Consider the following 25735-nt stretch of genomic DNA (forward strand, 5'->3'; position numbering starts at 1 on the left):
CCCGCTTACTTTTGAATCTTTTTGAAATTCGAAGAGTTGGTGAAAGGATAAGAACAGTCCAACTGTTGAAGGGACGTCAGCGTGGTCTGACGGTTTCTTCTGACAGTTTCAGGACGTGCATGATGTTATGGCGACGTGACAGTATATGGTCATTCCAGACGCTTTTTCAGGCGCGTGGGCGCGAGTTTTCGGGCGCGTGGCCGCGAAGTTTACGGCGCACGTTCTGTCGACAGCTGTTGTCAGCTTGCTTTTTCCACGTGTCATAGTTTCATTGCACCTGCGCTTTTCCGTCTCTCCCCCATTAAATTCATCGCATTCATTGCGATGGGTATATAAAGGGAGGAGAGGATGCATCTCAATTCACAGTTTCACTTCTTCTTCTAAGCGATTTCCGGCGAATACTCTCCTTTTGTCGAGCATTCTCCTCAAATCGTTCTTCTTTCCATCTTCCAAAACATGTCTTCCATTCGTGATCCTGAGGCTATTGCCGAGGAGTCCGAAGTATACACCGAGAATCCGATGTCCGCGTCTGATAAGGATGATAAGAGTACTGCTGGCGAGTGCCAGTGTGCTCTTTCCGTCGACCTGTACCAGTACATCGTCAAGAAGTTCATGCTCGAGCCTTTCGAGCCTGAGTTTCCCGAGTCTCACCAGACGGTGTATGATGCCCCCAAGGGCAAGATAGGGGTGTATGCTGCATTCTTCTTCTATGGGAATCTGAGGTTCCCATTGACGAAGTTTGTGTACCGTGTTTTGGAGAGACACGGTGTACACCTAACGGAGGTTCACCCGATGGCGATCGCAAAGGTTCGCCATTTTGAATGGGTGTGCCATATTCTGGGCGTTGAGCCCCGCGTCGACCGCCTGATGACCTTCTATTCCTGGAGGTGCATCCAGGGCTGGTATACCTTGGTCAATCGGATCAAGGGTTTGAAGATCTGCGCTACCGAGCGCAGTCTTCGTTCTTGGAAGTGGGAGTTTTTCTATGTCTCCGCTCGCGTCGTCCCCATTGCGATGACGTTTAAAAACGGGAGGGCGCTCCCTAGCCTTCACGCCTCCAATTACCAAGAGGCGGAATGGTTCGCCAAGATCTCCCAGATCCAGACTCCGGTTTACCGCTTTGCGGAGTCTGGGATGGTGATGCTTGGGATGAGCCGGGTATGGAAGGATGCTGGGGCAGAGGCGCCACAGATTCCCATCGTCCTCGAATACGGTTTGAACTCTATCCCTTACGGTATGCTTCATATCTTTTTGCTGATTTAGAGTTTTCCTTCTAACTGCTTTTCTGTTTATTTTCAGAGGGGAATAATTTGCAGTCGCTTCTGCAACCGCGTGAGAGCGGTGGTCCTTCTCGGCTGGGTACTCGTGCTCTCGACGAGAACGAGTTGCCCATCTTGGAGCAAACGGCGGATCGGTTTGTGGAGGTCTACCCGCCGGGCCTCGAGATTCTGAGCGCCAGGCGGCCAGGTAAGGGACTCTTTAACCCTCGCCCTCTCAATGCTCAAACCTCTGCTGGAATTCCTCTAATTTTGTCATCTGATGAGGAATCCACAGATGGTCCTTTCTTCGTGAGGAAGAAGAAAGCTGCCGGCGTGAAGGGCAAGGCGAAGGTTGCCTCCACTGCCGATCAGGGGAACCGGTCTGAGTCGGAGACCGAAAGTGAGGAGGCGGCGGGGAACCCTGGTGGTGGTGAGACAACTGTCTCGGAGGTTGAGACAGCTGTCACCTCCGATCCGCCCAGTACGATGACGGTGACCGGCGTGAAGAGGCCGGCTCCATCGGGTTCGTCCCCGCCTGTCAGAACCTTCAAGCTCAAGAAAACTCGTAAGTGTAAATTAATCTTACCCGCAATTCTTTCCGCCATTGTTTTTAATATCTTGTCTTCATGCAGGCGTGGATGCTACTGCATTCCAAAGTGATGCGGGGAGGAGCAGTTCTGGACCCATGACGGTAGGTTTGGTCAATCTACCCGAGGCGATGACCCAGGCGGCTACGCCTGTTTGCAGTATTGGTTCAGTTGCTCATCCTGTTGAGGCAACTGTTCCAACTGTAACATCATCCCCACCGGCTGTCAGTGCGATCTTCACGGAATCCTTCACTGAGCCGGCGGTGATTGTTTCCGTGGGCTCCTCCGCAGCGGCGGCCACGGTTGTGAGTTCACCTCCAGTGAGTTCACCTCCGATGGTCTCTACCGCGGCGGCTTCAACCGTGCCTCCGGCATTGGCGACTACCTCGTCCCCGGCCGGTTCAGCAGTTATGTTCGGGGCTTCTAGCCAATCTCTGCCTCCTTCCCATCTGCCTGACCTCTTGGATGGTTATCCGTTAGGTTCGGGTGATGGGTTTGGCGGCTACCGGCCTGTTGTCGACCCTACAGGTGCGTAGAGTTATTTTGGCCTTTTTATATTTTTATCATCTTTTCTTAACTGCTTTCTGTTTTTGTAGTGTCGGATTCGAATGAGGTGTATGTTCCACGGTGGAACATCCGCCGGGGAACAACCCTTCGGACGGCTGTGGACTGCGTCGTGTGGGTGCGTCACGCGGCCCCAAGTGGCGCGTTGGGGGAAGCCATGTCTAGCTACCAGAAGGGTAGGCTGACAAATGAGCTTCGGATTCTCCTTGCCCGGATGCAGCCGCGCGTCGAGTTGCTTTGTCGTGAAAACGACAAGTTAAAGGCTGCGCGTATCCAAGAAGTGGCTCAGGCGCGGGCTATCCGGGAGGAGAAGAGACTTTCCGCAATTGCTGCGGAGAAGGAAAAGGCCTTCAAGGCCCTCGAGGTTGAAGTGCAGGCCCGGCTCGAGGCCCGTTCCAAGGCTACCCAAGCTGTTAACGAACAGCTTCGGTTGGCTAAGGAAACTGCGCGGAACGCGACCGAGAGGGCCACCAAGGCTGAAGCCGTTGCTGAACCTCTGCGCGCCGAAAATGAGGAGCTTAAAGCCAAACTAGAGAGGCTTCAGCAGGCTCATGATGCTTTGGCTATGGAAGACGCCAAGAAGCTTCAAGAGATTTTGGATCAGAGGGGTATGCTTGACCATACTGAGCGTAAGCTGAAGGGCGTTGAAGAGGCTGCTGCTAAGGAAGTGTTGCTTGCCAACCTTAACAAGAATGAAGCCGAACGCGCCCGTGACCTAGCTCAGGCTGCCCTCCAAGAAGCTCTGATTACCAAGGAATGGCTTCTACGAGAAGCGTTGTCGCAGGTATGCGTAGCTTCATAATATCTTTACGCTTTTCTTTGTGCTTAGAAAAGGTTTTGATACTTGTATTTTTTCTTGTAGGTTGTGCATCGAGTCTTCACGAATACATCTTATGACGATGCCATGAGCGCAACCCTCAACGCTTCTCATGAGGATGGGGAAAAGGCTGGCTTCCTGCTTGGTCTAGGGTTTGTTGAGAAGGGCATCCCGCCTTCCAACTTCCCTCTATATGATGTGGATGCTGAAGCTTCTTATGACCAAGCAGTGAACCAGTATGCTGCCTTCCCGCATCCGGTGGTGGAGAAGGTGAACGAGATTGCTGCTGCTGATGATGGGCTAACCATTCTCAAGACTTTCCTTGAACCGCCACAGCCAACTGATGGTGCGGGTACAAGTGGGTTTGGAGGGAGTGGTCCTGAAGTTTGAACCTTGAGATCCCTTCCCACCGCTAGGATAGATTTATATTTCTGTAGGCGGGTAGATACCCGGCCATTCTTGTAATGTTTGAATTTTTATGAAATATAAATGTTTGTGCGGGTTGGACTGCCACTTTCACTGGATGACTTGCTTTATAAACGTTATATGACTTGCTCATGCATATTATAGGTTAATTTGGCACTTGTTTTGCCGCATAAACAATATATGATTCGCTCGTACATACTTTAGTTTAACTTAGCAATTTTCCAAGTGTTTTGAATAAGTTAACCGTTCGACGCGCGGTAGTCAATAGGTTAGTGTTCAGTTTCCTCTATCATGATTGTGCGGGTAGGACCGTCACTTTCATTTAGTGGGATGACCAGTCTTCACCTATAACTGACCTGCGTGAAGGTTTGCCGTTTTGTGTTTATGCGGGTTTTGCCGCCGTCCACACGCAACGACGTCTCCACTTATTTATGCGGTGAATACCGGCATATCAGTGTTGAATAAGTTAACCGTTCGACGCGCGGTTGTCAATAGGTTAGTGTTCAGTTTCCTCTATCATGATTGTGCGGGTAGGACCGTCACTTTCATTTAGTGGGATGACCAAACTTTACCTGTAACTGACCTGCGTGAAGGTTTTCCGTTTTTTGTGTTTATGCGGGTTTTGCCGCCGTCCACACGCAACGACGTCTCCACTTATTTATGTGGTGAATACCGGCATCAGTGTTTTGAATAAGTTAACCGTTCGACGCGCGGTTGTCAATAGGTTAATGTTCAGTTTCCTCTATCATGATTGTGCGGGTAGGACCGTCACTTTCATTTAGTGGGATGACCAAACTTTACCTATAACTGACCTGCGTGAAGGTTTGCCGTTTTTTGTGTTTATGCGGATTTTGCCGCTGTCCACACGCAACGACTTCCTTTCACACTTATTTATGCGGTGAATACCGGCATATCAGTGTGGAAAGTTCATAAGTATAAATGTAAGACCATCAGCGTCAATGTGATAAGGAGAATCATTTCCATTAGAAGTGGCTCTGGGCCTTTTCTTTACAAGTTTGGAATTGATCTACATGCAGCCTGTGTAATTGAGCTCCCTTCCATGTTCTTGGGATGGGAGTGTCATCGAGCCTTTCGAGCCGATATGCACTTGGTTCGGAATCTCGTTGTTTACGCAGTATGTAGTCTCCAACATTGAAGCTGCAGTTTCATTCGTGTTTTTCCCAACTGGGGTTCAACACGCATTAGCCTGCTCAGCGTTCATTACGCCACGAGGTGCGTGAGCGTCCTATCTCTGACAAATGCTTCGACGATGTCCTTCAAGTCTAAGCATTCTTCGGTAGTGTCGCCTCTTGTCCTGTGGAAGTCACAGAATTTGCTTTGATCAGCGTTTGGACGCTGTCGGATAATTGGAGCCTCTGGCCATGGGAGCCTCTCAGTGGCGAATATGTCGGTGACGCTTTTGGTGAGTGGCGTCCATCTGGAGTTCCGGTTCGACGACTGCATGTTGTCCTTTCCGCCTAACCGAGGGTGCGAGCCGGATGATGTGTCAAAGTTTACCCTTGACTGCCAAATACCTAGCTTCCTCTTTTTGTTTAGTCGGGCGGTAAGGACGTTGTTTTCTCTTGTTTTCTGGGTGTAGAGGTTTGTGCTATGGGGAAGATCTCTACCCAGTTGCTTTTCCGTTTCCGCGAAGCGTTTAGCTGCTGTCATGATGGCATCCCATGTGGATGGCATGCCGTCTTTACCCGTTAAGGTGCGGATGAGCTCTGGATCTTTCGCGCCCTGGATGAAAGCAGCGCGAACAAGATCTTCGCTAATAGCGCCCAGACTCAGCTTCTTTGAGTTGAAGCGAGTGATGAAGTCTAGCAAAGATTCATCTTCCTCTCGGATGCAGTTGAGGATCGTCCATTGTTCTTCAGTGTACTTTCTTTGTTGACTGAACTTCCGTTGGAAGTCTGCCCAATCGTAGATGTGGTGGACCGGTAGACGGTCAAACCACGCTCTAGCCGCTCCAACCAGCGTCATCTGGAACATATAACACCACGTGGGTTCCGTCCAGTTGCTGACGGTTGCCCCCGCTATGAATCTGTTCAAATGATCGTCTGGGTCAGATATACCATCATAAGTGCCGATGTTGGACATCTGTTTGGCACTTCTCGGGGCGATTGCTTCCGCAATGTCCCTTGCAAACTTGGATGTTCCCGCATTTGCAGCAGTTGGTCTAAAGGTTTTGGAGATGTCGCGTGGGTTTCCCCCCGCGTTCCTTGGTTTGAAGGTGTCTCCGAAATTTCTTCTCGGTTGGAAGTCCGTTTCCTTACGCTTCCCTTTTGCCTTCGTGTACTTCCCTTAGGAGGTAGTCGGCATCTTGGTCGTCGACGCATCTGAGGAGTGGACCAAGAAAGTTACGTCTGTAAAGGATGTCATCGATGAGTTGATAGTTCAGTGCTTTACAGCGTAGTTTTCTTGCCTGTTTTTTCGACTCTGGTAGTATACCCGCCGCAAGGTAATTTATTATTGGTGTCATCCACGTTTCCGTGCCGGTTTGGATGACACAGACTTCCTTGTGTGGGACTGATGGTGCTCCAAGGAGTTCAATGCGGATGTCCTTTCCCAAGTGGGTGAAAGCCAATGACGCAAGCTTGCTTAACGCATCCGCAGATTTGTTTTCGCTACGCTTGACGTGTATGACTTTACAATCGTTAAAATTGCGCATGAGGGTTTTTGCTTGAGCGAGGTACAGGGCCATTGTGTCGTTCACGGCCGTGTACGTCCCGTTTATCTGATTGGCTACAAACATGGAATCCACGTGGGCTTCCAAGTTCTTTACTCCCATCTTACGCGCAATCCTCAGCCCGGCCAGGAATGCTTCATACTCCGCTTCGTTATTTGTACTTGGAAAATCCTGTCGAATAGCGTAAGTGTATTCTTGGCCCACTGGGTTGGTTAGTTTTAACCCTGCGCCTGAGCCCTCGTTGCTGGCTGCTCCATCAGTGTAGAGTCGCCAGACATCATCGATGTCCTGTGCTGGAGAGGGTTGAGCCTCATCCTGGCATTCTTTCTCCCGCGAGGCGGGGACTTCTGCAATAAAGTCGGCCAAGACCTGGCCTTTTATGGCTGGCCTCGGCTTATACTTTATCGCGTATTCTCCCAATTCTATTGCTGAAGAAACACTAATCGACCCCGGGCAGATTACGAATAATCTGGGGGTTAAATAGATGTCTCCCACGAGGGTTAGGTCCGGCAAGATGGTTATTCTTCTGATGACCTGCAAAACAGACACCGTGAGCTCGTCACTGAGAAGGGGGGGGGGGGGTACCTCCTTGTGACCACCCTCCGGCGTGAAAATCAGACTAGATTGCTCTTGAATATAAGTGTATATTAAGAGAAATAACTAGAGCAGATATTAGATAATATATGAAGATATAAGATCATGAGATAATGTGTTCATACCATTCCAAGGTGTTGGAGTATTTATAGCCGAAGGTAGGTTTCCAAGCAGGTACAGCCGGCTGAATAGTATTCCTGTTCTACCAACTGTGGGCTACGCACGTGCCATGCTGATGGTTGGTGGGTAGGCAGCGGCTGATAGTGACCAGGCCGGCTGTGTACTATTCCTTTTCCACCAACTGCAGGCTATGCACGTGCCCCGACAGGGGTTGGTGAGTAGGCAGCGGCTGATAGTGACTTTAAGTACTAGAGCGTGCTGCCCGTCGTACTGTTGTCAGTGAGCTGTCGCAGCTTTGGTCAGATCTTTTGTCCATATCTTGGCAGGTACAGTACAAAAGGTCCTCCAGTAGCGTACGGACTGGCTCATTTGGGCGGGAGAATTCCCGGCTTTGGGCGGGAGTGTTCCCGGCTTGCTCATTCCCTCTTCAGGTGACATTACTGAATTATTTGAGAGTTAGTGCCTTGTGCGTGTAGCCTTGCTGTGCGGGTAGCCTTTCCTGATGGCTAGTATCCGTAGCTGCGGGAACAGGCGGAGTACGTCACCATTGGGAGGCTTTTCCTGCGGAACAGCTTGCGTACTGCGCGTAAGGACGTCGCGTCTCTGAGCATGGTTGGTCCTGCGGATCCAGTTGGTCTTTGCGCAGACGTCCCTCTAAGGTGAGTCTTGCGAGTTCAACTGCGCAGACGTCCCTCTTCGAGGTGAGTCTTGCGGGTCCAACCGCGCAGACGTCCCTCTTTGAGGTGAGTCTTGCGGGTCCAACCGCGCAGACGTCCCTGTTCTAGGTGAGTCTTGCGGGTCCAACTGGGCTCTGCTGGGACCTACCTCTTCAATTGCCCATTTGGCTAGGCGTCCCGACAGTTCGGGTTTGCCTAAAACGTTTGCAAGTTTGAAGTTGGTGAGAATGGTGATTGGGTGACCTTGGAAATATCGTCTTAGCCTGCGTGAAGCCTGTACAAGTGCTAAGACTAATTTTTCCAGGGTAGAGTACCGGGTTTCGACGTCTGTTAGGAGACAGCTAACATAGTAGATTGGCATCTGGATGCCTTTTCGCTCGACTAGCAGGACGGCCCCGGTTGCTCTATCTGTGGCGGAGAGGTATAGGATTAATTCTTCTCCCGCTTCTGGTGCTGTGAGCGTTGGGAGTTCGATCAAACGTGACCGAATTTCCTGAAAAGCTTCTTCCGCTTCTGGTGTCCAGCGGAAGTGCGTTTTCTTTAAACAGTTTCTCAGCGTTGACACGAATGGGAACGACCTATCCGCATGGTTTGCCAAAAAGCGGTTAAGTGCGACTAGGCGTCCATTCATTGTCTGAGCTTGCTTGATGGTAGTAGGTGATTCCATTTTGATAATGGCTTCGACCTTTTCAGGGTTCGCTCTGAAGCCATCTTTAGTAACAATGACTCCTAAGAACTTCCCTTCTTCCATCCCAAAGGAACACTTGCTCGGGTTGAGCTTCATGTTTATCTTTCTGAGTGTGTTGAATGTTTCTTCGATGTCTTTCAACATCGTTTATGGGTCAAGGCTTTTGATGACCAGGTCATCCATGTAGACTTCCAAGTTCCTCCCAATTTGGGCATGAAACTCTTTGTCCATCAGGCGTTGGTATGTGGACCCGGCATTCTTAAGTCCGAATGGCATCATTTGATAACAAAATGTGCCATCGAGCGTCCGAAATGCGGTTTTGTCCTGATCGTCAACGGTCATGTGGATTTGATGGTACCCTTTATACGCATCAAGGAAGCATTTAAGGCGAAACGGTGCTAGCGAATCTACCTTAAGATCAATTTCGGGTAACGGGTAACAATCTTTGGGGCATGCTTTGTTCAAGTCTTTGAAATCTATGCACATGCGCCATTGTTTGTTAGACTTCGGTACCATGACGGGATTTGCAACCCATGTTTGATATCTGCTGACGCGTACGATGCCCGCGTCAAGGAGTTCCTTGACTTGGGTTCTACACGCGTTAGCTTGTTCCGCCCCCATTACTCTGCGCTTTTGTATGACCGGCGTAAAATCCGGGTCACACTTGAGCTTATGCTCTGCCTTACTTCGAGGTACCCCAGTCATGTCAGCTGGTTTCCATGCGAAGATGTCAGCGTTTTTCTGTAGTAAGCGTTTGAGTAATGTGCGCGTAGGATCAGTGACTGTTGGGCCAATGGTAACCGCCTGGTCGGGGTATTTGCCATTGAAGGCCCATTCTTCTGGTTCGGTGATGGTCGGTTTAGCCATCTTTGGTTTGGGCGTTGATGAGACAGATGCGATGCATACCTGGGGAATACCGGTGACCATCGCTACGCCCTCAGCTGTTGGCCATCCCATCATGCCGTGGACTGAAGATACCACGACATTGAATCTTGCCATCCCGTCTCTCCCGAAGAGAATGTCGTATGTGTGGTGTGGCTTCCTCATTACGACAAAGTCCACGTCTTCTGTGCGGGAGTGTTTCCTGTCTGTGAGAATGACGGGGAAGGATAGGATACCCAGGGGGTGTTTGTGCTGCCGTCAAACCCTTCCATCGAGGCGTAGACCGTTTCCAGGCGTTCTTTGTCTTCGTCGTCTAGCTTGTCGAAGAACTGCCTGTACATAACTGTTGACGAGGCGCCGTTGTCAACAAGAGTGCGGGAAGTGATGTAGTGCCCCAGCTGGCTTTTGATGACGATAGGGCCTTCTTTGCTGGGTCCTCCTGGCACTCGCGGGAAGCGCACCTCAGCTTCCTTCCATGCGCATGGTTCTGTCGTCCGTCTTTTTCTTCCTCTGATGTTACTATGAACCATGTGGATGCTGATGTCAACGGGCTTTCGTCCGTTGCTTTTGTATCGGTTGTCATTCTTCCTTCCGTTCTTGATTGATGCCACAAGGTGTGTAAGTTTTCCATCCTTGACGAATGATTCAACAATATCCCTCAAGGATGTACACTTCTCAGTGGTGTGACTCTTTGTCCCGTGGAAGTCACAGTATTTGCTCTGATCCGCGTCAGGTCGGTGCCGGACCGTTGGAGCTTTTGGCCATGGGAGTTTCTCAGTGGCAAATATCTCCGTGACGCTTTTGGTAAGCGGCGACCACCGGGGGTGTCGGCTTGATGGGTGCGTGTTATCCCTTCTGCCTACTAAAGAGCGAGAGCTGGATGAGGTGTCAAAGTTTACCCTTGACTGCCAAATGCCTAGCTTCCTCTTTTTGTTTTGCCGGGCGGTCCGGACGTTGTTTTCTCTAGTCCTCTGCGTGTAGAGGTTTGTACTCTGGGGCGGATCCCCACCCAGTTGCTTCTCTGTTTCGGCAAAGCGCTTGGCCGCCGTCATGATGGCATCCCACGTGGATGGCATGCCGTCTTTACCCGTCAACGTGCGGATAAGCTCTGGGTATTCGGCGCCCAGGATGAAAGCGGCGCGAACAAGATCTTTGCTTATAGCGCCCAGACTCAGCTTTTTCGAGTTGAAGCGAGTGATGAAGTCTAGTAAAGATTCATCCTCCTCTCTAACACAGTTGAGGATCGTCCACTGCTCTTCAGTATATTTCCGCTGTTGACTGAAGTGTTGGCTGAACTTGTGTTGGAAGTCCGCCCAATCGTAGATGTGGTGGACCGGTAGACGGTCAAACCACGCTCTAGCCGCTCCAACCAGCGTCATCTGGAACATATAACACCACGTGGGTTCCGTCCAGTTGCTGACGGTTGCCCCCGCTATGAATCTGTTCAGGTGATTGTCTGGGTCGGATATACCATCATAAGTGCCGATGTTGGACATCTGCTTGGCACTCTTCGGGGCGAATGCTTCCGCAATGTCCCTTGCAAATTTGGACGTTCCTGCATTTGCAGCAGTTGGTCTAAAGGTTTTGGAGAAGTCACGTGGGTTTCCCCCCGTGTTCCTTTGTTTGAAGGTTTTTCTAAAATTCCTTGTTGGTTGGAAGTCCGTTTCGTTACGCTTCCCTTTCGCCCTATGGCGAGGGTTTGCGTCACTGTCGGATTCCTCCCGATCATCGTCCGAGGACTCGCACTCATTGCTCATGTTGAGCTGTTGTCGAGTGCTTCCGAATTCGTCAGCTTGTTGGATGGAACGTAAGCGTTCGTCCAACTCAGCTTGGAATTCTTTCTGACGTGCTTCCGCCCACGCTTTAACATGATCAAGTGTTTGGCGGGGGAACCTCGTCTGTCGTCTTTCCGCCTGGGTATCAATGAATCCCAGGGGATGATTGTTTACTGCACTTGCCCCGGCTCGGGTAACCGGGGTAGTGTTCGTAAAATTTACTGTACTTGCCCCGGCTTGGGTAACCGGGGTAGTGTTCGTAAAATATGTGTACTCGCCGGTGTTCCTCCCAGTAGCTGGGGTTGTGATTACCGGGGTTTCTTGGTCACTCGCTGGCCTTGGGACCGGAGTGACTTTAACCATCTTTCCAGAAGTTTTGAAAAAACTGAAAAAGAATAAGTTCTAGCTTTTATGCACGGATGGCGCCAATGAAGAAACACTAATCGACCCCGGGCAGATTACGGATAATCTGGGGGTTAAATAGATGTTTCCCACGAGGGTTAGGTCCGGCAAGATGGTTATTCTTCTGATGACCTGCAAAACAGACACCGTGAGCTCGTCACTGAGAAGGGGGGGGTACCTCCTTGTGACCACCCTCCGGCGTGAGAATCAGACTAGATTGCTCTTGAATATAAGTGTATATTAAGAGAAATGACGAGCAGATATCAGATAATATATGAAGATATAAGATAATGATACCGTTCCAAGGTGTTGGAGTATTTATAGCCGAATGTAGGTTTCCAAGCAGGTACAACCGGCTGAATAGTATTCCTGTTCTACCAACTGTGGGCTACGCACGTGCCATGCTGATGGTTGGTGGGTAGGCAGCGGCTGATAGTGACCAGGCCGGCTGTGTACTATTCCTTTTCCACCAACTGCAGGCTATGCACGTGCTACGATAGGTTGGTGAGTAGGCAGCGGCTGATAGTGACATTAAGTAGTAGAGCGTGCTGCTCGTCGTACTGTTGTCAGTGAGCTGTCGCAGCTTTGGTCAGATCTTTTGTCCATACCTTGGCAGGTACAGTACAAAAGATCCTCCAGTAGCGTACGGACTGGCTCATTTGGGCGGGAGTTTTCCCGGCTTTGGGCGGTAGTATTCCCGGCTTGCTCACTCCTTCTTCAGGTGACATTGCTGAATTATTTAAGAGTTAGTGTCTTGTGCGTGTAGCCTTGCTGCGCGGGTAGCCTTCCCTGATGGCTAGTATCCGTTGCTGCGGGAACAGGCGGAGTACGTCGACCATTGGGAGGTTTTTCCTGCGGGAACAGCTTGCGTACTGCGCATAAGGACGTCACGTCTCTGAGCATGGTGGGTCCTGCGGATCCAGTTTGTTTTTGCGCAGACGTCCCTCTTCAAGGGGTGTCTTGCGAGTTTAGTGTTTGCGCAAACGTCCCTCTTGAAGGTGAGTCTTGCGGGTTCAACTGCGCAGACGTCCCTCTTTGAGGTGAGTCTTGCGAGTCCAACTGGGCTCTGCTGGGACCTACCTGTTCAGTCTAGCTCTCTTCCTCGTCCTAATCTTTATCGCCATCTTGAAAATTTGAAGGTTAAATTGTAGAGATTTACTATTGATGAAATCTTTAAAATTAAAGATATATTATGATTTGTACTTTAAGCACAAAAGAAACAGAAACAAATAGATTAAAAAAGGAATAAAGAAATATAGTGATGGAGAAATTGTTTCATTTAAGACTAAAATAAATATTTATATTTGCATTCTACATAACAACCTCAAAAGTTGGGATGGGCAAATGTTACACACATTGGATCCCTGTATCATCTAAAATCATAAAATTTAAGAAAACATGTAAAAGTTTTATCATATTTTGCATTATATATATGGACTCCATATATTATTTGTTGTGAGTATGAGAAAAAGAAATCATAGGAAAAAGGGGATAAATAAATATTCTTTAGTTGAATATACATAATAAATATGAGGAATCAAATGTATGAGAAGTTTAAAAAATAAACAATTTTTACGAATACAATTGTTTTCGAGTTATATGGATAAATAAATATTTTTAGATTTATATAATTTATCTAAATATTTTATATTATTTAATTTATTACCTCTAACATAAAATAAGAAATCATATTCTCACATTGTTTTTGCGTTGTTCACACTTCCTTTTCCATCATTCACATTGGTGAGTTCATCGATCTCAAACTCTAGGCTCCGCCGATTTTTTTGTGTTCGTGAACACATTCATGGGCGAAGCTTCTTTAGGGCCCGGGATGGCCCCGCCCCCCTGTTTTTTGCGCAGTAGTGTAAATTGACTCATTTTCGCCTGAAAGTTTGTATACGTAGTGTAAATTTACCTTTTTGTGGCCCAAAATTTGAGCCCCACCCTCCCCCTCGTTTATGGTTTTTTAAATACATTTTGAGCCCCCCCCCCCCTCCCCCGGACGAACTTGTCCAAGCTTCGCCACTGAACACATTATTTTCTTAACAAACGAACACGAACATAAAATCTCGTTCGGCAAGCGTTCGCGAACACATTATTTTCTTAACAAACGAACATGAACAAGGCCTTGTTCGTGTTTGTTTACAGCCCTACATGAAGTTAATCATTTAGTTATTCTTTAACTGGATGCATATCTTCTAAGGATTAGGGGCGGTTGAGTCTTCTTATTTGAACAGTTTTGCAGCAGTTGATCTTTGAAGATAAAACAAATCAATTGAGAGTACAACTGAAGCTGTTACTAAATTTATTAGATAGTGTTATTAGTTGTTGAAGTAATTTATGGAAAGTTTTATTCGGATGAAACATAATTTCGCTTAAGTTTTGAACAGCACTACAATTGTAGTTATGTTTGTGAGGTATGTGTAGTAAATTAAAAGTTAGAGCCTTGCATGACTCTAGGTATGTTGGGCAAAGTTGGCCTGTAGGGCGTCTCTAGAATTGTAAAATATTTTGGGCCGAAGGCGAAATATTTTTTGTGGCTTTAGTTAAAGGGTTTTTGGTTGGGTTTAAACTTTAAATAATTAAGTTTTTAAATGGGCTTACTTGGTTATGATTTGGGTTGTGCAAAAATAATTTTGTATAAAAATAGGCTTAAATGAGTTGAGTAAATGAGTTTAAACATCAAAAATACCTATTTTTTTTCATAAAAATATATATAAATTTAAAAATAAAATAAAAATTTTGGGCCTAGCAGGGTGTCAGGCCAGGGTCCGTCGATTCACTAAGCCTTCCTTAAGAGCCGGCCCTGCAGAGGTGGACGCACCGTCATACTGTCATACTGATGAAATACATGGGAGCAGGAAGATACATTTTGCTTTTATAATAAAATACAGGACTATATTATGTATGTTATTTGTCTGGAAAACGTAGGATTCTAGTGTAGCTCGTGCATGTCTTATTTGTTTTATTATTATTAACATAGGTTTCTATTTTGTCTTACTCTTGAGCAGTAGAGTAGTTTGCAACATAGGAATAAAAAACGCACAAGGCGCGCGCTTACGTGTTTAGATGTGTGCAGAGTTTTATTTTAACCTGTTTTTGCATTGCTACAATGAATGCTGTTTTATGTGAATTGTTATTAGTTTTAATGTGATCTGCAACTTTGACTACTATGATTTGCAAGCTAATTTCAAGATGTGTGATCTTGTGCAGAAATTCCATGTGTTAAACCAGTTGCTGCTTCTGAGAATGATACAAGTTTATATTACTGCCCGATATGATGTGCTACCTTTTGGTGTAGAATAGTTCTCGTAAGTGAATTTTGTAACGCTATAAAAAACAAGTTTTAAAAACATTCCAATAAGAGAAACAAATCACATTGTAGATTAAAACATTCAATAATACGAGGATATGGTCAATGCGACACCCTTCAATAGTGGAACCCATAAGCATTCGTTTTGGGGTAGTAGAGTAGTTTGCAACATAGGAATCAAAAACGCACTCCTACGTGTTTAGATGTGTGCAGAGATTTATTTTAACCTGTATTTGCGTTCCTACAATGAATGCTGTTTTTTGTGAATTGTTATTAGTTTTGGTGTGGTCTGCAACTTTGACTACTATGATTTGCAAGCTAATTTGACGATGCGTGATCTTGTGCAGAAATTCCACGTGTTAAACCAGTTGCTGCTTCTGAGAATGATGCAAGTAAGTTTATATTGCTACCCGATATGATGTGCTACCTTTTGGTGTAAAATAGTTCTTGAAAGTGAATTTTATAACTCTATAAAAAACAAGTTTTATAAACATTCCAATAAGATAAACAAATCACATTGTAGATTAAAGCATATATCAATAATACGAGGATATGGTCAACAGTGGCGGAGCCACTCATACGGCACCGGGTTCGCCCGAACCCATTCTATTTTCGGTTTTATTTAGAGCGTATGTGTGAACCCTTGGGTGGACAAAAGTAAAATTGCACTAATTTTGACGTTATTTTACTAATCACGTGAAAATAACGTTAAAAGTGGCGGAAGGTTAATCCGGCATCATGTGGTGGCGTTGATAGCCGAAAGACAAGGGCACATGCACCAATCAGCCGGTGTCCCGATGATTGAGTGTTATGTGCCTTATGTCCAAGGCTTGATGCAAAACTACTATCGAGCCGGGGGTCTCACCGGAAGCAGCCTCTCTATCCCTATGGGATAGAGGTAAGGCTGTCTACATCTTACCTTCCTCAGACCCTACCATAGCATTGCTATTGGTGGGATATACTGAGTACGATGATGATGATGATGATGATGATGATGATGATGATGATGATGATGATGAGTAGTGTATTAATGAACGAACCCATTCATTTTTAGTGACCGAACCCATTCATTAAGAAACGAAAAACCGAAGAAAGCATATCATAATTTTTCCGGTGAACGGAAGGAACGTTGATGGAGGAATTGGTAGTTGACTCTATTTGCTGAAGAAGAAACAAAGCACTGACACCATGTAGAAAATAATGTTTTCAAATTTTGTTTTATCTTACTTTGAGAGATAATAGTATATTAGTATGTTAATTTTCTAGGATTTTATTCTTCATATATTTATATAGTAGTTTTTATTTTATTTTTATTTAACCGTTACTATATATAATTAGAATATTTATTAGATTTTGTGATTTTCGCTATAGTTTTTTCTATTTTTTCTCGCAAATAATTGAGGAATTCCTTTTACTTTTTATAACTAGATTTGTTAAAATTTCTAAAGTTTTTCTTTAATCATTTTAACTTTCTAAAGTTCGAATCCCACTTGTGTCATTTTTGGATGGATATTGGCAATGAAATATTTGAGCTATGTCTTGTTTTTGTGTTTCTAGAGTTTTAGTTATGGTAGAATAATTTTTGAGTTAAAAGGTTATATATCGTCCCGTCAGCAAATGTATGCTATGTGACCCGATCCGACCCGAAAACTTTGATGCTAGATAATAATAAATCAATTCTGTAAATGATAGCGAACCCATAAGAAAAATTTTATGGCTCCGCCACTGATGGTCAATGTCACACCCTCCAATACTGAAACCCCGAGGCACTCGTTTTGGGGTGGAATTTAAGTATTTCCGCTTCCTAAGTTTCGATTAGAGTTTTTAATCTGAAACTAATTTAACTATTTTCAGGCGCACCTGTTACAACAGTTGATGTTGATAGACCATGTTATGTTGATGCTGCTGATGAGGTGCTATAGAGGTCACAACTAGAGTGCATAGGTATGCTTTTTATGCATATTTTGTCCTAAAGTTTATTATTACTAATGAGTCGATTTGGTTACGTTTTATTTAAAACGGGTCGAAGTAAAATTAGTTAAAAGGAGAGCGGGTCAATCTGCTCAAACAAATCAAATAGGTTGAAAGTCACCTAATGTCTATCACTCCTACATCGTTTTATTCCAATATAATAATATTGTTTTTGTACTTGTCATCATGTAACTATTGAGTAATTGGTATTTATAAATGATTGTAAAATAAATGGATACAAAACATTTATAGCCCTGTTTCGACCCAAAGATGATCAGTTGATTACTTGGACCTGTTTCGACTCATGCCCACGCATTTTACTTTTTATTAATTCAACAAAACGACCCCATTGGTTGACACATAATAATATGACTACAGCTTCAAACACCGAAATCATTGATGCTTTGAAAGACAAGGAGCTACAAAAGCTAATACACAAAATAGATTCTTCTACAGATGCTGAAACTGTAAGTGATATAATCCTAATTATCTAATATATCCAATTAAATTCACAATTAACAACACTAAATATCATTTGTTAATCTAATTAGGAACTCGATAAAGCAATGGATGATGAAACATTTCGCCTATTTACAGAAAAGGTAATCATCTTTTATGATTCGATATACTTCTCGGTAGGGATGGCAAAACAAACCCAAATGGGTTGTTTTGGGTCAATATGAATAATTTTTAAAATTGGAATAAGTTAGGATGGATCAAAAGAATTTTCCAAGGAGGTCAAGATGGGTTGGGGAAATACTAGTGACTTTTGGTTATTGGTTAGAATGGATTAAAACAAGCTAAATCCAATTTTATTTTCAGCAAAACCCACAAAACCGAGAAATCGAAACCGAAAAGATACCGAAACCGACCGAAATGAAAATTAGCAAAACCGAACCCAAAAAAACCCCGAAGAAATCGAACCTGAACCGATACAAAACCGGTTTTTTTATTTTATTTATTTTTTTAATCAACGAGGATGACGGGGGAACCATTTTAGTTTTTTTTACATTTTGCGTTTTTGAGATATTATTTTTTTATTAATTTTTTTGAATATTTTTTGAGGGGTTTTTGAAACCCTTTGTATTTTAACCTTCACTTGGTCAAGATGGGTTAATTTACCCATCTTGACCCATACCCATCCTAACCTTCTATTTTAAAAATCCATCATGACCCATACCCATCCTAACCCATACCCATTCTAACCCATCACCCAAATCCAACCCAACCCACTCACATTGCCACCTCTACTTCTCGGTATATTATTCGTTTCTGCAATAAATAATATGTTCCTATTGTTTTCTCTTCTGTTAGATTTTATCTACCCTAAATCAGCCCAACAATCAACAATTATAGCTATGTGAAGCGATGCGAATGAGGAATGCTTAATATTTATGTGAAGTTTGTTACTTAAAACGGTCTCATCTCAATCCGAGCCCTATAATGGTTTATGTAATCTTTTATATTTCAAGACAATATATTCAATATCATGCAAGTTATAAAACACTACTTATTCGATATCGAAGCTTTCTATTTATGTAGTATAGTGATGTAACTGAGTTGAGTTGAACCCACACGTGTTGAAAAGTACATGCCTGATAAAAAGTCGTTTATTCCACGAGTTCTCAGACATCCATTCAAATAATACCGGTTCGTTGTATACAAGTTGCAAATAATGTAAAGGTATATGTTCTAAAACTCTGGCTGTCAGAGTCCCCTTAGAATCATGGCCCATATTCTTCTGGATCTAAAGTCACACAATTGATTCCAACACAGATTCTTATATCACATGTATCAGTGCCCACAAACCAAAAAAGCTACATTCTCATTCATAAAGTATATACCTGTTATTTCACATAGTGTAACTCACCTTTCTTTTTCCTTTATTTGTTTTCCTGTGAAAAACTTACAAACAAATCCGTCACGAAATAGTTAAAATACGTAAGACGCATTTCTTTGACCTTTTACACAATGCGTGCGTGCTTGCTATCGTGTGGTATAATAATCACGCGCCAACTATGTTATATGGTGTGTAAAACCGATCCGGTTTAGAATGCATCCGATTCTCATATCCCGTTTTTAACTACAAAATTTAGTCAGCTATATGAACCTCATCTCCGCTGACGTCAACCTGCATAATCCAGCATATTGGTCGATACAGCCATCTTAAATAGTATCAAATGGATATTAAGTTATTGTCCATAAGGGCTACTTAAGACTTACTGGCTGGGTGGTGCTGCGGATCTCTGGCATCTTTGCTGCTGCTAGGCTTACTAGTAGCTGCTGGCATGCCTGTTTGATTCTGCACGAAGATTGGTTCCGTGAGTATTCATGAAAATACGTATGAAACAAGGCGTAAGCTCTAAACAAAATACGTAATATCCATTACATGTGATGTGTAAATGTGTAGCCTTTTATGAGTTTTATTTATGAACACGAGTAGCTATAAGTCTTTTAAGTTTTGTTCTTATTGAGAAATACCTTTTTCGGTTCAAACGTTTACATATAAAGACCCCAAAAAAAGAAGCATTGTAAACGAGTAAACGACCGTTTACAATGTGTAAATTACAGTTTACAGGTCATACATGCTTACAGTTATATGCCTCAAAATATATGTATATATTTTTATTTACATTTCATAATGTTAAAATCAATATATGACAACCAACTTTTTCACCCAACACTACATAATCATATACATATATGTTTAAAACTTTCAATATTTAAACATAAGTTAATAAATTTTGCTCTAAAAGAAGTCTTAATATTCAACGTGCCTGGGGTTGTAGCATTTGTGTTTGAGGGAGACTAATATACTGTTGATACGGATCCGCAAATGGGCCCTGCGGTTGGTTCTCGTTCTGCATAGGAAACGAGTTCATCATTGGGTCTGCAGGCGGGTTAGCCGTTTGACCACTTGTGGGCCCCATGATGGGGACCGGTGCCATTTGAAACCGAGGAACAGGAAACCGTTGGCCAGCATGAGCAGGGTTCGGCATGGCAGCTGAACCAGGAAGAACCGGCGGGTATGGAACCATGGGCCGGTTCATTCCAACATGTTCCATCCCCATTCCCATACCCATTGGAGCCATCGCTGGCATGTAACTTTGGACGCCGGCTGGGAACATCATCGGAACCATGTTGTATCCCATTGACATCATCTGCATATATACACATAATCATCCATATATGTATACATATTGTTTACTTACAATTTTTTATATACAAACAATACAATATTAAAGTACCTGGACTTGCATTTGAAGTGACTTTAGATACTCGATCGCCTCGTCGAGCATTGAAGCTTTATCAGACTGTCAATCAAAAATGTTAAAAATACGTGTTAACACGCATTAATAATATACGACCTCATAGACATATGTAATTATGCAAACAAACCTTGTTGCAACGAGGTATTAGTTCTTGTAACGCCCTCATCTTTTCATTAATCCTATCGCGACGTCTCTACATAAATCAAATTCAGACGCATAATTATTATAAAATAATATTAAAACTTATAAAAAAAATTGTAAGCGGACAAAGTACAAACCCTTTCTGAGAGATTGTGAACTTCCGCAGCACGAGTCCTTTTGGCTGACGTCGTTCCACGTTTTTGCTTCTTCGTGTCGTGATACTCGAACTCGGCATCCTTTGTTTAAACATAAAACATTACAAATTATTATTAGTGCAACTAACAAACATTATGTTCAAATTTGCATTATTTCATGTCACATTAAAATAGTTTCAAAAGACACTGAACACCAATTATTATTATGAACAAATATGTTAAGACTTTATTGAAATTAATAAAACTGGTGACCTGACACTATGATCCAAATATAGGCAAACAATGTTAAAAATGAAGGCAAAAAAGGAGGCAAAGTAAATGCAACCACATGGTTGGTAACTTGGTACTGCATGCATGAACCACTTGTACCGTACAACCAAAATTGGAATTAGAAACGTGCATAAAATTAATGAACAAATTGTAGCATGATAGTATTGAACAAAAAAATAGCAGAGCATGCTTATGGTACATTGGTACACTTGAGACTGATTATATAAAATGCTTAAAAGACTTGTACTATAAAGATCGAGAATTGTAAACGTACAACCTGCACATGCATGATACATGACACGTACACAAATGCTTTACATTTTCTAAGGCTATGTGTAGTGGAGGGACTACAAAATGGGGCGTTTTGTGACATTTGACGTCCAGTCATCAAATGATGAGTTTTTATTTTAAGGGTGTAGTGATGTTGTAGGCCAATATATACACACACACACACACCACACACAACACAATATAATAATAATATTCTTTAAAAGTTCTTCGGCGACAAAAAACACTCCCCTCCCTCACTTATCGCCCCATTTATCGCCTGTGGGCGGAGTTCACCCACAAAATGGCCCAACTTGGTGGGAATTTGTCGCACCACTACGGAGACCCTAACAGGGTGATGCTTAGTTACACCACCCCTTTCTCCTTTCACATCATAAACGACCGTCTACAAAACACCCAGACGGTCGTTTTGACCAAGAAAAGTCAAAACATAAATAATAACTGGTCGTTTGAACAATGTCGAAGCAAACATTATGACCACAGTAGGAGAGTATGGTCAAACTTTGAAAGTTATAGGTCAAAATGGTCTTTTGGAGGAATTCTGAACGACAAAAACCATATACCATCAAATGTTTAAAATTTCTAGTTAAAACAACCGTCTAATCTTTATCTTTATCTGGATGACCATTTAAAATAGTGCGAGGATAATAAAATATATGGCAAAAAAAACTATTATACTTATGGATACTTATAAGAAAATGAAGATGGTGTCCATTGTAATCTCTAAAAATGTATGAAAGTGTGTGGAGTCTATGAGGGTCCACTACGAATACACGTGTCAGTGTATAAAGCCACGTGTGAAGCCGTTGTTCGACGTGGCAAATACGGTTTTAGCAGCGGTCCAAAAGTGCATCGAAACTTGCATGTAATGGGTTCGTTAAGAGTCCTGCCACTAGACGACAAATTAACTAACGACTAAAAGCTACAAAATATAACATAATAATCTTGTTCACAGAGTCGATCAAGGTTCATTGAGAATGATGTAATCATTTATACTTTCTGCACCAACATTTATACATTAGCTTGGATTTCACCAACGATATTTTTAGTTATTTTTATAGTATTCTAATGTTTTAAAATATCCTTTATTATAAAATAAAAATCACATAAAAATTGTGAATTAAAAGGTATAAAAAAGTATGTTTGAAACTCTACATATGTATTGTATGTAACCTCATACTAATAATTAACGGTTGAAATTTCATTTCAAAACTCAAATTCAGATATTGATAATTGATAGATTTATTGACTTACGGTGAAATAAAACGTCGTTAAAAAATAACATATATAAAAGTTATTATTTGATATTAATTTAAAAAAATAATAATGCTTTTGGTCCCACCGAAACCAATTAAAAGATCTAAACCACAAGTCTGCTAGGTTGACCGGTTTAAATCCGAATAGTTTGATTTTCAGAGATTAATGATTTAATTTGATAAAATATAAACTGGTCATATAACTGAACAAATGTTTAATCTTTAGTATGCATGTTTGAAATAATTATAAATTCTTATAATCATGAATCGTATTGATCTCTTTAAAAATTATAATACAACATAGTGATTTATAAAAAACCAAGTTCAAACAGCATGAACTAAACTAACAAATGAAATGAATCAGTCCAGTTGAAGCTAGACCGATCCAATCTATCGGTTCTCATCTATCATTTTTAACCGAACCGATCCAACCTATCGGTTCTAATCTATCATTTTTAACCGAACCGAACAAACTGGACCATAAACACTATTTGTGTCTTATATGTTGTATGGTTGTGAAAAGGTACCACAATCAATGCAGTTAGAAGTTGCATAATTCATGCTAAAGTACAACTCCATGATTGCACAAGCAGTAAATAGTTAGTCATTTACCTCACTGTAACATTCATTATCATCGGTATCCACTCCCTTCCTCTTCCGGTCCTCGGTCACCGGCGGCGGCTTCTGCGAAACCGGCTGAACGCTAGCACTCGCACCCGAGCCGCCGGTGCCTGGAGACGACGAAGCACTGAGATCATAAGTTTCGGGTTCTCTCGATGCACTGGCGACTCCAAAACTACTCATACTCCCTCGAAACCCTACGTTAGCTCCATTATCCACGCGCGAAGCTCGTGATGGCGGCCGATCGTTTGATTCGACAACCGTTGACTGCGTCAGTGCCTGCGACTGCGACGCCTTGTTAGACGTCGCAGTCGCAGGAGCCGATCGGGCCAGGCCTTGTTTATCTGGCCTCGAGAAATGTAAGAAGTTTGACAACTTCTGTTGACCTGTATTATACACAATGTAAAAGTAGAAACTGTGACATTCGTCAATTTTCAAACCCGAAAACCATACCAAGTATAGAAACTGTGACATTCGTTAATTTTCAAACCCAAAAACCATACCAAGTAAAAAACTGTGACATTCGTCAATTTTCAAACCCGAAAACCATACCAAGTAAAAAACTGTGACATTCGTCAATTTTCAAACCCGAAACCAGACCAAGTAGAGACTGTGACATTCGTCAATTTTCAAACCCGAAAACCAGATAGTCAAAGTATGACAGCCACACAATGTAATTAGAGTATGAGCCAAATAGACACATCACACATACTCTAATTACACCTTATCAATACAACTATAACTAATTACACACACATAATAGTTTAACTACCTGGTTCCTCATCCACGCGCTTCAACGGTGGAATCGGAGGCCGAGGCGACGGAGCAGAAACAACCGGTAACGGTGGTGGCGGCGGCTGCGAAAGCGAAGGAATAACAACCGAACCGGACGACTGAATTCCAAAATGTCCAGAATACAAAATCTCATCATTATTATTATTATTATGAAGGTACATATCTAAATTATTATTATCATCAGTAGGATAATGAAGCCACGTCACCATCTCATCTTCCTGCATGAACAAATTACACGGCGACGGCGTCGTTTCATCCTCCATACCACCGGATCTGTTGTCTCTACACGACGTCGTTTCCGGCTTCTTGTTAATGTTATTGTTACCAGATCTCTGGTTTTGGCTTTGCATTACTACCTGGCCGTTTTGCCAGAGTAGTTCCATTATATCTTCGTCTCCCCTAAAAGTTAATAAAGTGATCTAAACAAATTCATATCAAGAAGAACTACAACAACAACAATAATAATATTAATATAAATATTAATAAGTAAATTACATAGTTGATTTTTTGTGTCGTTTTAAGCTCGAAGAATCCGAAAGCAAGTAGTCGTCGTCCAGTTCGAAATCAGGAACGTAATGATTCATCCTCTGAATCGAAATAAACACATGTAAATCTTGATGGACTGGTTTAGTCTACTATCAACCGCGGGAAGATGAACAAGGTTTACGAAACTATATGATTATGATGTGGAGTGGTAAGAAAGTGAGAAGGTAATTTTGTTAGGTGGGAATTGAAGTTGTATGAAGACGAAGGAGGAAGAAGAAGATAAGGTGTGTGCTGGCTGTGTATTTGATTGTGTGTATTTGTTCAAATTTTATTTTGGGTGAGAGCCACCATTGACTTATTAGTATGTGTGGCATTTTAATCATGAAGTATTAAATGTTATGTAAATAGCATATGTAAATAGCAATCTACTTGTTTCTACGTTTCATCTTAGTTTTTACAACGGCTATTTAAATATAACATTCGAGGCAAATTCTACATCGGTCGTGAACATGAGAGATTCTTGGTTTATAAATAGATGTCTCGTCTCTTAAATCACCAACGCGTTTTGGGTTTAATGGTAGTGGACGAGAGGATAACTCCTCAATTAAGCTAGCGTGCTCAAGTGGGAGTATTAACAGGATGAATGACCTCCTAAGAAGTATTAGCAGACAATATTGGTGGTGTGAGGAGCCGGATGTTACATTAAAACACTAATGAGTAGTGATTCATCATTCCACCTGATCTGATCGATCATGTTTGTTTCATCTTTAGAAAACGATGAAAACTCCTAGAAAAACATTTAATATTTATTTATTTAGTATCAGACTATATAATAATATAAAGTACTTCAAAATCTATGCTATTAACTTTAATTTTAACACAACATTAATAAAAATATCTAATATAGTAACTAACTTAACATAGATAAGAAAAAATTTTAACATGCGGGCACGATAAGTAAACATTTAAGGATTTGTTTGTGGGTGTGGGTACAAGTGAAATGTACGCACAGGCAAGTGAAAGGTGAACGCGTCATGTCGGCTATACACTATCCAGCATTGGTGACCCAACAAATGTATAAGAGTTATGATTTTGTCAAAATGCATGCCCCTCTTCATTCACAATATTCAGTATATAAAGATACAATGAGATCTCCTATATTTGAAGATGATTCATACAGTAAATACAATACAATAATAATAATAATATTGGCTGGCATAATTAGTGGGATTGACTGCCATAATTATGGAATGTCTATTACACCCCCGCAGTCGAAGCGGGAGGCGACCGGATGCGTAGACTGGACCGAAAGTCATCGAATAGAACCCGAGGCACACCCTTGGTGAAGATGTCCACAACTTGGAAGCGAGATGGCATATGCAATATAGGTAAAAGACCTTTTTGAACATGTTCCCGCACAAAGTGAATATCAAGCTCAATATGCTTGGTTCGTTGGTGGTGAACCGGGTTTCCAGATAAGTAAATAGCGCTGACGTTGTCACAGTAAACCAAGGAGGCTTTTGACAGGGGACGATGAAGCTCCAGAAGTAGATTTCGCAACCAACATATTTCGGCAACAACATTTGCGACACCGCGGTATTCGGCTTCTGCACTGGAACGAGAGATGGTAGACTGTCTCTTAGAGGACCAGGATACTAGATTATCGCCGAGGTAAACACAGTAG

The 25735-nt window shown here is 42.9% G+C and overlaps 1 protein-coding gene and 1 pseudogene across 2 annotated transcripts; one reads left to right on the forward strand and one right to left on the reverse strand.

Annotated features, from left to right (window-relative positions):
• Positions 1 to 456: 456 nt before the first annotated feature.
• Positions 457 to 18247, forward strand: LOC143596725 (uncharacterized; annotated as a pseudogene). Its single transcript, XR_013146761.1, has 6 exons — positions 457 to 547; positions 14697 to 14741; positions 16651 to 16740; positions 17146 to 17234; positions 17319 to 17369; positions 18082 to 18247. The product of XR_013146761.1 is annotated as an uncharacterized LOC143596725 (transcript).
• Positions 18248 to 18959: 712 nt separating this feature from the next.
• On the reverse strand, positions 18960 to 24354 carry LOC143596726 (transcription factor PIF1-like). The gene is made up of 8 exons (XM_077075428.1): positions 24061 to 24354; positions 23543 to 23964; positions 22762 to 23156; positions 20318 to 20416; positions 20167 to 20232; positions 20016 to 20081; positions 19545 to 19928; positions 18960 to 19069 (listed from the first exon to the last, which is right to left on the reverse strand). Exons 1-8 carry the CDS (start codon positions 24147 to 24149, stop codon positions 18980 to 18982), a joined length of 1611 nt encoding a protein of 536 aa, XP_076931543.1. The 5' UTR covers positions 24150 to 24354; the 3' UTR covers positions 18960 to 18979.
• Positions 24355 to 25735: the final 1381 nt, after the last annotated feature.

Source organism: Bidens hawaiensis, unplaced genomic scaffold (assembly GCF_021521415.1).
Source record: "Bidens hawaiensis isolate Kalapana, Puna unplaced genomic scaffold, B.hawaiensis_p1.1 tig00046897_1, whole genome shotgun sequence".
Taxonomy (NCBI): Eukaryota; Viridiplantae; Streptophyta; class Magnoliopsida; order Asterales; family Asteraceae; genus Bidens; species Bidens hawaiensis.

Excerpts from the sequence above, each read along its gene's own strand:
- LOC143596726 (XM_077075428.1), bottom strand. The coding sequence starts at position 24,149 with ATGAATCATTACGTTCCTGATTTCGAACTGGACGACGACTACTTGCTT. Across the intron at positions 20,082-20,166 it reads TAATACCTCGTTGCAACAAG|TCTGATAAAGCTTCAATGCT; the intron begins GTTTGTTTGCAT and ends TTTGATTGACAG. Across the intron at positions 19,070-19,544 it reads CACAAATGCTACAACCCCAG|AATCAAACAGGCATGCCAGC; the intron begins GCACGTTGAATA and ends ATCTTCGTGCAG.